Here is a 13,565-nt window from a genome sequence, read left to right as displayed (position 1 = left end):
GACTATTCTTTCATTATTCCTTATTTTTTTATTCTAAATTTTAGTTATTTCTAAATTATATTTTTCAAATTTTAGAATTTATTTTATTTTTATTCCGAATTTTAATTAATATCTAATTATGTTCTATATGGACTCTTTTTCAGTATTCCTTATTTTATTTTGAATTTTAGTTATTTTTAAATATATTTCTACTTGAAACTTTTTTCTTTTTATCTAATCCACAGTGAGCGTGGTGCCTTCTTTCGAGATTTGCTTTTATAGTTTTGTATAATACAGTAGACAGGTAGACCGTAGATTCAAGATTTGATCTAATACTAACAAAAACATGATCAATATTTAATGAGATATTTTTAGTTATTATCTTTTCTCATCTATGTATGTACGTGGCTACCAAAAATCAGGAGCATTCAGTCTGTTTGTTTCCTAGTCCTTTCCTTGCATATGGCCATATACGTCAGTTGGACTTGATTTTTTTTTATTACCCGACGATAATCAAGCCATGCAATCCGGTTCAGAGAGCACTTGGAGTTGGAACAGAAGTATATGTAAGATTTCTTTCTTTGTCAGTCCAAGCAAGATTAGTCTATAGTATTTTTCCTTCTCTTATACATACATATATCCGATCAATCTCGACTGTTAAAATCTGAAGCTATCATGATCTGATGGTGTAGATTTCTCTTTTTCTTCGATTAATGTGGCAATTTCTAGCCTTCAAAGCGAACTTGGTGTCTTCTTTCAAGACTGTTTTTAATAATATAACTTGGGTTTCGTTTTTATAATTTTTAGAAGTCCCATCAAACGCTGTCATTATACTCCTCTACGACTCGTCCGCTGTCTCATCTCTTTATTGTCATTGGGATTTTAAAACTCGAACATAATTATCGTTTGGGTTCATTTTTTTTACTATCTAGAAGTCCTGCTAAACCATCAGCGGCTTTTCCATTGTACTTCTCTACAGCTCGCCCGCTGCCTCACCTGTTACTGTCATTAAGATTTAATCAAACATAATTATTATTGGGGTTTACTTTTTACTTTTTAGAAGTCCTGCCAACCGCTGTGCCCGTATTGCTTAACTGCATGTTCATTGTCGCTATTAGGATTCTATTTGGGGTTTTCTTAATAGTTTTTGGATTTCCCATCAACCATCACCAATCTACTCCTTTATACGCATGTTGCTTCTCTCATTTTTACTATCATTTATCATTTGTGTTCTATATAAAATTTTTTGTTTGAAAATTCCATATTTTTCATTCCACTATTTTTTTTATAAATTATATTCCTACTTGAACTCTTATAACTATATTTCTATTTTTGGGAATTTCTTTTATTTTTTATTTAGAATTTTAATTAATATCGCCATGCGTTCTAGATGGTCGTTTCTTTCATTAGTCTTTATGTTCTATTATGAATTTTAGTTATTTATAAATTGTATTCCTAGTTGAACTCTTATTCTTTTCTTTTTCTAATTTTAGAAGTCATTTTATTTTTTATTTTAAATTTTAATTAATCTTGTATTGCGTTCTATATGGATTATTTTTTTAATATTTCTTATTTTTTATTTCTAATTTTAGTTGTTTTAAAATTATATTCTTACTTGAACTCTCTTTTTTATTTTTCTAATTTCGAAATTTATTTTATGTTTTATTCCAAATTTTAATTAATATCGTATTGTGTTCTTGTACGAACTCCTTTCAATATTTCTATATTGCTTATTTTTAATTCCGAATTTTAGATATCTCTAAATTGTATTCCTACATGGACTCTCTTTTTCTTTTTTTCGATTAATGTGGGAATTTCTAGCACCCACAGCGAACTTGGTGCCTCTTTTCAAGACTGTTTTAATAATATAACTAGTTAGGCGGCCCGCGCAATTGCGTGGCTAGCATCAATTTAAAATTATCTATTTTTTACACATGATTTTATTTAAAGTTATCATTCCCGTGATTCTAATAATTTTATAGTTTTTAAAAGCCACACCAGTCTTTATCCATTACTTCCTTGTCACCTTTTTATTTGCTTACTTGATCTACCACTACCTTTACTCATCTTCTTTAGAACTTTTAAAATTAGTCCTTATAGTTTTTAGAGTTCATTGTTTTGTTGGGTTTCGTTTTCATAATTTTTAGAAGTATCTTCCAACATCGCCAGTTTACTACTCTACGGCCCGTCCGCTACCACCTCTCTTTATTGTTATTGGGATTTTAAAAATCGAACATAATTATTGTTTGTGTTCTTTTTTTACATTTTATAAGTCTCGCCAAATCATTAGTGACTTCGCCACTATACTCCTCTACAGCTCACCTGCTCCCTCCCATCCTTATTGTCATTGAGATCTTAAAAATCGGATATGATTATTATTGGGGTATATTTTCACTCTCCTTAAGTCCTGTCAACCGTCGTGACCATGCTGCTTAACGGCATGCCCATCGTCACTCCTCTTAATCATCATTGTGATTCTGTTTGGGATTTTGTTTATAGTTTTTAGATATCCCATCAACCGCTAGTACTCTACCTATTGCTTCTCCCCTTTTTATTGTCATTTGTCATCGTTGTGTTCTAGATGGACTTTTTTTTTAAATTGCATATTTTTCATTCTGATAATTTTTATTCATAAATTATATTCCTACTTGAACTCTTATAATTATTTTTCTACTTTTGAAATTTATTTTATTTGTTATTTTGAACTTTAATTAATCTCGTCATGTATTCTAGATTGTGTCTTATTTCAATAGTATTTATTTTTATTACAAATTTTAGTATTTATAAATTGTATTATAGTTGAGATCTTATTTTTCTTTTTCTATTTTTCTGAATTTATTTTATTTTTTATTTCGAATTTTAATTATTCTTGTATTGTGTTATATATAGACTATCTTTTTAATAGTTTTATTTTCCAATTTCAATTGTTTCAAAATTATATTCCTACTTGAACTCTCTTTTTTATTTTGATTTTTAATTAATATCGTATTGGTTTATTATATGGACTCTTCTTTCAATATTGCTTATTTTTAATTTCGAATTTCAGTTAATTTTAAATTTTATTCCTACGTGAACTCTTCTTTTATTTTTTTTTCTAATTTCGGATTTTATTTTATTTTTATTCTGAATTTTAATTAATCTCGTATTGAGTTCTTATATGTACTCTTTTTTCGATATTCCTTATTTTTAATTCCGAATTTCAGTTATTTTTAAATTGTATTACTACTTGGACTCTTCTCTTTTTTTTTCTAATTTCGGATTTTATTTTATTTTTATTCCGAATTTTGATTAATCTTGTATTGGGTGCTTATATGGATTCTTCTTTCAATATTGCTTATTTTTATTCCAAATTGTATTTCTACTTAGACTCTTCTTTTATTTTTTTCGATTAATGTGGGAATTTATAGCCCCCCACAGCGAACGTGGCGTCGCCTTTTAAAGTTGTTTTAATAATATAATCGATAGATAGATAGATTTGAGATCGTCAATGGTAATCTATAGAACTGGCTCCTTGTCAATGATAAAAAGGTAAGAGTTTCTCTAAAATCATTGGATTGTTACCTATTTTCTCCTTTTTACTTTACGACAGTTCTTGACCATCTATCTATCTCAAAACAAAGTACTTGACGAATTATTTTTGAATCTCACAACGGTGCTTTCTAATGGTAGTAAAAATAAATCTAGCTAAACCGTAGATTCTTTTCTATTCAAGGGATCAGACCTATTCGTACTACCACCATATTTAATGGTAGTAGAAACGTGCATGGGAGGATAATTTTGTAAATTTGCATGTTAGTTGGAAACGCTCGGATTTTTGGGTCTTGCTGGGCTGAGCATGCGGGGTAGCGTTACAGAGCGAGGAGTGGAGGTGGCTGGTGTGCTGCCGGCAGCTGATCAGCAGCGATAGATGCGAGTAGTTTATTTCTTTGGTTGGCCGTCTCCTGCCTGCGGAAAGAATTAGGACTAAACATTATAAAATTTACTACAAGAGATAAAGATAAAAGTCTGAACTTGACGTGCTAAACTGCTACTGTTTTTTAATCAGCATATCAGAGCGAAGCTTCTGTTCTCTTGCTCATCTGCTTCAATTGAATCCCACTCTAAACTATGGGACCTCTAATAGAGTCTACACTGTTATAATTCAGAGAATGTGCTTTATGATTTACATGTTAATCAGCGACTATACTACAGTCTGCAGTGCAACAGTTTTTATCTTCTACTTCTCTGTTCATATTTGAAACCGGACAATGAATTGAAAAGAAAAGGGAACATAACGGCCTTGTGAACGCGGCCACCGGAGCCGCCGGCGCCCGGCAGGACGATTTGCCGACCGGCAACGGAAGGATGTGCCGTCGAGTAGCCAAGCGATAGATCTAAATGTACAAAAACTTTTTTTTTAATGAAGAGTGGATAATATCCTAAATACCAACCTTACCTTTAATCACTAAGTTAGTAAAGTACTAAAATGTCCTTATGAATCAACGGTTTAAATCAATTCTACTAGTTGTATAATACTACGATATAGAGTACCGGAGCATCGCTCTTTATTTTTTGGGAATGCTATGGATCTGGAATCGCAGATTAGGTTTCATTTAGAGCAAGTTTAATAGTGTAGCCAACTGCTGACTCTAAATCATCTATAGTCAACTTAATAGTCAATTCATACAATAGTTACCTATAAACATATACTACACAATTAATATCTAGTCCCACCTGTCATACACACATGCATTTTGGAGTCCGTGCTGCAGCTGGCTACAAATCTGTAGCCCGCTACTCTTCTCTCTTATCTTTTATCTCCTCGAAATGTGTTTATAGTTAGCTTATAGGCTGCTATTGTACCTGCTCTTATACATCTATAGTCAAATTCATCTACACACACAAAAAAACCGACCGTAAAAATTATGATTGAATTCCCAGTTAGATTTGCTATATACTCCTACCTATCCATATAGATTTTTTTTAGAGAAAAGGTCACAAGGACCCGGCCTATATTGAAAGCCAACCTCGAGCAGAGTTTTTGCTGGGGTTACCAGCTTTACAAAAAGGAGCACAGAAAGCACTCGGAGATGATTACGTACCAACAGACAAGTGATATATTAAACCTCTGAAACAGACCGAACGCCAAAAACATTGCATGGGGCTAGCAAGATCAACCAACTCCTATTCTATTTTGTCTTAGAGCAGGTCCTCCCTCCTTCAACCTCTTTACCGGCCAGCTTCTCTAGATCACTCTTATTCATCTCCAGCCGATGCAAAGTGTTGAATAGTCTTTATATTGATTGTGGAAGGACAAATGACATAAGATATAAGTGGAAGAGCCCCTCACCTCAAGGCTAGCTTTTGTGATGGGAAAGACTATTTACGATCCTACGCAAAGAACTCCACGGCAATAAGAAAGAGACAATTTGGAAAGGTAGATACGATGTTGTTTCTCGTTGTTCATATATAGAGTCCAGCAAATGGTTAAATTCAGCTCTAATGTCAGCAAGGATAAAGAAGTCATCAAAAGCTCTAATGTCAGCACGGATAAAGAAGTCATCAAAGTTAAGAGGAACATAATCCCAGTTGAGCACATCTCTACATAAACACCAAACAACCAGTTCAGCACATCTCTACATAAACACCGAACAAAATACGCCAAAGGGCAGCTAAAGATTATGTACATCTCTACAGAAACACCAAACAAAATGCGCCAAAGGGCAGCTAAAAATTATGTACATCTCCACAGAAACACCAAACAAAATGCGCCAAAGGACAGCTAAAGAATATGTGGTTTGTAGTTTCTAGATGGACAGTGGAGAAAAAAATTCTAATTTTAAAATCAGTAACACCAAACAAAATGCGCCTAAGGTCAGCTAAAGATTATGTTGTTTGTAGTTTCTAGATGGACAGTGGAGAAAAAAAATCTAATTTTAAAATCAGTAACTAGAGGGTGAGCGTGTACGGTACGGTGTTAACACGGGCCACGGCCGGCGGGGAGCACAAAAGTTACAGTCTCTATATTTATTTTAGTGCTAGAGAAGACACATATAGTAAGGCCCTGTTTAGATTCTAACTTTTTTACTTCAAACTTTTAACTTTTTTGTCACATTCAACTTTCCTACACACATAAACTTTCAACTTTTCCGTCACATCGTTCTAATTTCTTTAAACTTCTAATTTTAACGTGGAACTAAATACAGCCTAATATATGCTACTCCCTCCGTCCCAAAATATAAATATTTTTAAACTTCGACACGGTCTTCGAGATACTACTTTGACAAATAATATCTATGTTTTAACTAAAAAGAGTTGTATATTATGATAATTTGTTTAATGATCAGTCTAGTAACATCAAATTGACATGATCAATCTTTTTTCTTTTGCTATTAATAGTCAAAATTTAAAAGGTTTGACATCACATTACTCTAAAAATATTTATATTTTGGGAGGGAGGGAGTATCAATCATTTGAAGAGTTCAGTGACATTGTACCCTAAGGACGAAACGAATACTGGTTTGACTTACTCTTGTTTCGTCGTCACGCGCCAGGCCGAGAACGGGTCCAATGGAGGATACCTCAAATACAGACTCAGACTGGCAGTATAGGAAGTTGTGTCGTTGCTCCTCCAGCTGGAGAAGCCGATCAGTACACAGTACTAGTATCACAGTACTGTATCAGTATCACCTTGCACACGATCTATCGACGCTGGATCGCCGACGGCGATGGCCGGCTTTTCGTTGACCACTTGTGCTACCGGCCTCGTCATCTTCTTCTCCGTCTGCTACCTGCAGCCTCCGGCTCCTGTCGCCGCCTTGTCCTTCAACTACTCCAACTTCAGCTCAAACAACCAGAACATCGAAATTGAAGGCAAAGCCTCCATCCGCGTCGGGTATATTGACATCAGCGCGAACGACGCTCGGGACATTTTCACCAGCGCGGGACGGGTATCCTACAAGACACCGGTGCAGCTCTGGGACGCCGCCACCGGCGAGGTGGCCAGCTTCACCACAACCTTCTCCTTCAACATCGTCACCCCGAGCGATAGGAACAACAGGGGCGACGGGATGGCCTTCTTCCTCGGCAGCTACCCATCGAGGTTGCCAAAGAATGCCTCCAGTAGTGGACTCGGCCTCACCAACAAGTCCTACACCAACGTCTCCACCGGCGAGGACCGGTTCGTCGCCGTCGAATTCGACACTTATCTAAACCGCGACTTCGACCCCAACGCAACCTACGACCACATCGGCATCGACGTCAACTCCATCGTATCTGTGACGAACGAGTCCCTACCAGACTTCAGCCTCAACGGGAGCATGACCGCCACCGTCGACTACAACAGCAGTTCGAGCATCCTGTCAGTAAAGCTGTGGATAAATGACACAACGAAGCCGCCTTACAACCTAAGCGACAAGGTTGATCTCAAGAGCGCCTTGCCAGAGAAGGTCACCATCGGCTTCTCGGCGGCAACGGGCGCATCAGTTGAGCTACACCAGCTGACTTCTTGGTACTTCAACTCGAGCCCGTCGTTCGAGCATAAGCATGGACGTGCCGGAGTTGAAGCGGGAGCAACCGTCGGGGCGACGTTGTTCGTTGTGCTGCTCTTCACTGTTGCAGCTATCCTCATACGGCGACGTCGAATCAAAAACAGGAAAGAGGCAGAGGATGAGCAGGACATAAGCTCGGACAGCTTAGACGACGACGGCGAGCCCATCGTGGAGATCGAGATGGGGACTGGGCCAAGACGGTTCCCATACTATGAGCTCGTTGAGGCCACCAAGAGCTTCGCGGCGGAAGAGAAGCTCGGGCAAGGCGGCTTTGGCGCGGTGTACCGAGGCTACCTGAGAGAACAGGGCCTCGCCGTCGCCATTAAACGCTTCGCCAAAGATTCCTCCAAGCAAGGGAGGAAGGAGTATAAGTCGGAGATCAAGGTGATAAGCCGACTACGCCACCGCAATCTCGTGCAGCTCATAGGCTGGTGCCATGGCCGCGATGAACTCCTGCTTATTTACGAGCTTGTCCCCAACCGTAGTCTTGACATCCATCTCCACGGCAATGGCACCTTCCTCACATGGCCAATGAGGTTATCAACCCTCGCTAGTTCTATCTCAATCTTTGTGACCGTATTAATTAACATATATTGTTAAATTAAACTTAATAGATTAGCTAACTTATTTTTTACAGGGTCAAGATTGTTCTTGGGATTGGATCAGCCCTCTTCTACCTTCATGAGGAGTGGGGGCAATGTGTTGTGCACCGTGATATCAAGCCGAGCAATGTCATGCTTGACGAGTTCTTCAATGCCAAGCTAGGCGACTTTGGGCTCGCAAGGTTCATTGACCACACTGTGGGGATGCGGACAATGACTGCAGTGTCCGGGACACCAGGCTATGTTGACCCTGAATGCTTGATCACCGGCAGAGCAAGCGTAAAGTCTGACGTTTATAGCTTTGGCATCGTCCTGCTAGAGGTGGCATGCGGGAGGAAACCGATGAGCCTACTAGACAGCCAAACGGATGGCGTCTTTCGGCTGGTCGAGTGGGCTTGGGATCTGTATGGCAAGGGAGATGTTCTCAAGGTTGTCGACGTGCGTCTCAACGATGACTACGATGTTACAGAGATGGAGCGTGTCATCGTTCTCGGGCTCTGGTGCGCGCACCCTGATCCGAGCGCGCGACCTTCTATTAGAGACGCCATGGCCATACTCCAATCGAGTGGAGGCTAGCTGCCGGTGCTACCGGCCAAGATGCCCGTGCCGACGTACGCGCCGCCGGTGATCTCATTGGATGGGCTCTTTGCGTCATCTACAGGGTTGTCGTCGTCCTCAGGTGTGACGCAGTCCTCGTCCACATCGACGACGAGTGGCCATGCTACTCACACCTCGTGTTCGTCGGTTCCGTCCGATTCAACCGGTTTGAAGGACTCGTCTTCATTGCTCAAGCATCAGTCCTAGCGTTTAGTTTTTGTTTTTTTTAATTTGTTTGTTCTTAGTTTAGAGTTTACGGTTGAATGGTCCGTTGATTTGGTCTTTAGTGTTGCCTAATTGCCGATGTGAGTAATGTATGTGTATTTACGCGATGGTTTGAACTTCCTTTTTCAAAAAAACTAGCTGGTGGCCCGCGCAATTGCGCGGCTAGCACCCATATAAAATTATCTATTTTTTACGTATGGTTTTACTTAAATTTGTTAAATAACTATCTCGTTATGTTAGAACTTTGAAAGACTGACTTTATCATGCCGGTGTTTTTAATAGTCACGCCAATCACTACGCCTTATTTCTTTGTCATCGCTTTATTTGCTTGCTCAATCTACCACTGTTTTCATTCATTCTTTTTGGAACCTTTACAAATTTGACCTTGTGGTTTTAGAGTTCATTGTATCGTTGGGTTTCGTTTTTATAATTTTTAGAAGTCTCGCCAAACGCCGCCACTGTACTCCTCTATGGTTCGCCCGCTGCTTCCCATTTTTATTATCGTTGAGATTTAAAAATCGAACATGATTATGATTGAAGTTTTTTTTACTTTCTAGAAATCCCGCCAATCGTCGAGACAGTGCTGCTTAACGACCTGCTCATCGTCCCTCCTCTTAATTATCATTGAAATTCTATGTGAGGTTTTGTTTATAGTTTTTAGATATCCCATCTACCTACACCACTCTATTTTTTTGTGGGTCTATTAATTCTCTCATCTTTATTATAATTTGTCATTGTTGTGTTCTGTGTGGACTATTTTTTCAAAAATCAATATTTCTCATTGTGATATTTCTTTCATTTATAAATTGTATTCCTACTTGAACTCTTATAATTATTATTTTTATTTACTTTACCACCCTCGGCATGCCCTCCTATGGCAATTGCCTCCTATCTCATTTATTTGCGTACGCTCGCCTGCCCATTGCTTCTCTTCTTTGTCATCTCTCACTACACCGGTAAGACTAAAAAATCAATCCATATTATTGATATGATTTCATTTTTTATAATTTTTTTAGAATTCCTGTAAGCCGTCGTTGCATGCCGCCTTATTTGCCGTCCCTTGGCAATATGTTTGTTTTCTTTTGATTAAATGTGGCATTTTTAGTCCTGCAAATGTGAATTAATTCTTAGATAGAATATGGTCAAGAATTGATGATCGAACATTGGCAGGCTGCCAAATACTGACCTTGATCTTGATGTCTTGATAATTTCTATACCTCATTATGTAATATTTGAAATTTATAGTATTCTTTAACCACAAAATTATCTCAAAAAAAGAAAAATTGGGAATATATTTTTGTCTTTCAATCTACGACCAACAAAACAATTAAACTTCTTACTTAACAAAATTTTGATCATACTAAACTTGCCTTTAAATGACATCGTGTGCGTGCGCGTGGCTGACTAAATCACCCGCTGCTGCTGTGCAAGGAAAGGGTGCATTGGTTGGCAGAGTGAGTTTGATTGTTAGCTGACACGTCTATGCGGTAAGTGCCAAGGAAACATATTGATTTTCCTTTTTTTTTATAAGTTTCTGGAAACAAAAGAAACGTTGACTCAGCCCTCTGTCCGGTTGGGCCATTACAGTCCGAATAGAATTTTTGTTTTGCTGTATAGTATTTTTTTTTTACATAGTTTGAGTAGGATTTGTCATGTATCCTTTCTTACTTATACTATTCTGATCAATCTCAACGGTTAAAATATAAATCTATCATGATCTAGCGGTGTAGATTTTTTCTTTTTCTTCGATTAATGTGATAATTTCTAGCCTCCACAGCGAACGTGGTGTCTTTTTTTTGAGCTGTCTTAATAATATAATAGATAGATAATGAAGGCAAGAAGATTGCCTTATATATACTGATTGATACGGCAGGGATTTGAACTTTACTGCCGTTATAATTTGTCTACAAAGAATTGTCCAGCCATTTTCTGTTCCAGCAGCAGCGGAAGTCGAGTGAGGGAGACGGGCAGAGATAGTGGCTGCAGCAGCATTAAGGGTGCGTTTGGTTGCTCGTATTCTCTTAGTCTGGCTCATCTCTTCTATCCAGGCTGAGTTTGGTCTGGCTAAAAGGATACATATGCAGCTGTTTGATTACCCGCATCCGATGAACCTGGATATGCTGAGATGATGTTTGGTTGGTTGCAGCAAAGGATTGGTGGAATGGTTGCATGCAGGAGATGTTGTTTGGTTGGATGGATACATCTTAGGTGTAAATACCCTCTCTTGTGAGTGGTGAGGTTACCCTCATAAAGTTTACATCTGTGTAGTGAGGTTACTCCGTGAGGTTGTGTTAAAATTTTATTTGGTCTTTGGCTACTATTATTTGTGAGCTAAATTACTTAGAATATTGGCATACACGTCTATTTTCTTCGGTTGGTAATTTTTGTAAGAATCGGTAAGCAGCATTGAGGAAACAAACGTGCATACAGGAAGTTGTTCACAAGGAACAGATCAAACATTTTGGTATTTGAGTATATAAAATTACATCGATGTTATACAAAACTGAACCAATTGTTATACAAGTACATACTTATTACAATCCTTTTACAGACATCTTTAAACTCAACAGCCTTATATATCTGCAATCTGGTAAAATGACAAGTGTATATAAGTATGTTCTTATGCATCACAGCTCAGTACTACTAGAATGGTATTGCCTAGAAAATTAAATATCAAACAACACAGGAGGTCAAACAAAAGGAATAAGCCTAATTTCTGATATTGCAATGCTCTGCTTTCTGAAATTTGTCCTATGAACCCAAAAAAAAAAAGATATACATGCTCTAAACAGAAATGCTATGATGGGAAAATTGATCATGCTTAGTATTTTCTGCTGCTTCCTGCTAGCCTCCTTTTTTGCTGGTTGTTTCTTCCAGATGGAACTGGGAAATCAAATGGCAGCCACAACGACTGAGTATGGAGCTGTCATCTCCAAGTGGCCATTTTCAGTTCCATGTACTTACCTTTGTTCTTCCAAGCTTGACTAAATTAGTCAGTGGATGTCAACATCTGATTATATTACAAAGACTGAAATGTAACTTATGCAGAGATTTAGAAGTATATGCTTAACAGCATAGCCAATCCATGGACCTTGTACTCCGTAATTCATATAAAAGATAATTGGACCAAGAAACATAAACACAACATCCTAAGGAGCACAACCTGAGTATGTATGTATACATCCAGTGGCATACCATCATCGACCATGGATATTTACTCAGACAAAACACAATCGGCAAAATAAGGTGCACAGCCAAAAGTGTAACACAACAGCACACCATAAAAAACAAATAAGCACCCAAAGTTTGCTCTGACATTGAACTAATATTAATCTGTATGAAACTGAAAAAACAGTAGATCTGAAAGAAAATGAACAGCTAAAAAGGATACCAACAATACACGTTGACATTGAACTAATATTCATCTAGCCATTGACACGGTTTCAATATTTAAATCTACCAAAGTCAACTAGGAAAATGTATAAGCTTTTACTAGATCTAGCAGATTTATGAAGGCCCCATACTCTCATCCACTCAAATAACAGCAAATCAACCAAATAGAGAAGAAAAAACTGGGGAAGGAGGGACAGGGAAGAGGATGCCCAACCTTGCAATGGGCGATGGATAGCCATCAATGCACTTACCCTGCTGCTCGACAGAGAGTGACAGTGGAACAACAGGCACGACGGAGAGAACTGGCAAACGAGGGGAAGGACCGACGCGGGGGCAGGAAGTGAGACGACCTCGGAACAGATGAAGGAGAGCCAGAATCGGGGGAGAGGGCTGCCGCTTATGGCCGGAGTGACGAGAAGAGCAGCGCCGCGCCGCTGCCAAAGCCTAGGTTGAACCCTAGTTTTTTTTCACGAGAGGGAGAAGTGAGGCAGGGAGGGAGCGATTCTGGGGAAGCAGTGGTGACCCCATCCCGCGAGTTGCACGCGTGGGTGCAGGCGCGGGTGAAGCGGTGCACATCGGTCGAGCCAGGCCAAGCAGCGAAGTGGGAATTGACCGTTTCTGCCGTGCCTGGCTGAGGGGGTATTTTTGCATCCGCATGGACAGGCTGGGAGGCCCGAGCAGGCAACCAAAACACCACGAATTTGCATGGACCGGTGCGGGCCAACCTTGGTGCAGGCAACCAAACAGACCCTGAACGTTCGGCCAAGAGGATTACTGGAAGCGAATTAAACGATCGGCCCATTACAATTGAAGAGGTGGCCGCCATCCTCTTCATGGGCCATGGCCTACAGAATGAAGTTGGGCTGGGCCACAACCGCTAGGAAAAGCCTGATCTACATGCCTACCCCCAATGGAAATAAGTCCACTTGATGTTCTCATCTTTCCAATAAATATGGACATCCAACGTGCAAAGCCGGGTTAAATTAGGTTTTTTGGCAGCATAGATGGCTGGTTTAACTGACAAATATAAAATGTTCAAAGCTAATCTAAGGCTATAAATAGACACCTCCAAGAGAAAATATATGTAAGTGAGAGTTTTTAAGGATTAATAAATATATTTACTTTCTTTGTGTACACTTATAAATGCACTGTTGTCTTCTTAGACAACACCATGAAAACTTAAAATCTGGACCCCGATCCATGTACAATATTTTATTTTTATCAATCCTAAATTCAGAAA

The 13,565-nt window shown here is 38.8% G+C and overlaps 1 protein-coding gene across 1 annotated transcript; it reads left to right on the top strand.

The window, feature by feature from the left end:
* Positions 1 to 6,686: 6,686 nt before the first annotated feature.
* On the top strand, positions 6,687 to 8,914 carry LOC4344559 (L-type lectin-domain containing receptor kinase IX.1). Its single transcript, XM_015794304.2, is given in 2 exon segments — positions 6,687 to 8,044; positions 8,146 to 8,914. Coding segments are annotated over 2 exon segments (2,127 nt in total).
* The last annotated feature ends 4,651 nt before the right edge of the window (positions 8,915 to 13,565 follow it).

This window comes from Oryza sativa, chromosome 8 (assembly GCF_034140825.1).
Source record: "Oryza sativa Japonica Group chromosome 8, ASM3414082v1".
Taxonomy (NCBI): Eukaryota; Viridiplantae; Streptophyta; class Magnoliopsida; order Poales; family Poaceae; genus Oryza; species Oryza sativa.
Note: the sequence above shows the minus strand (reverse complement) of the source record. Positions and strands in the feature narration are given on the sequence as shown.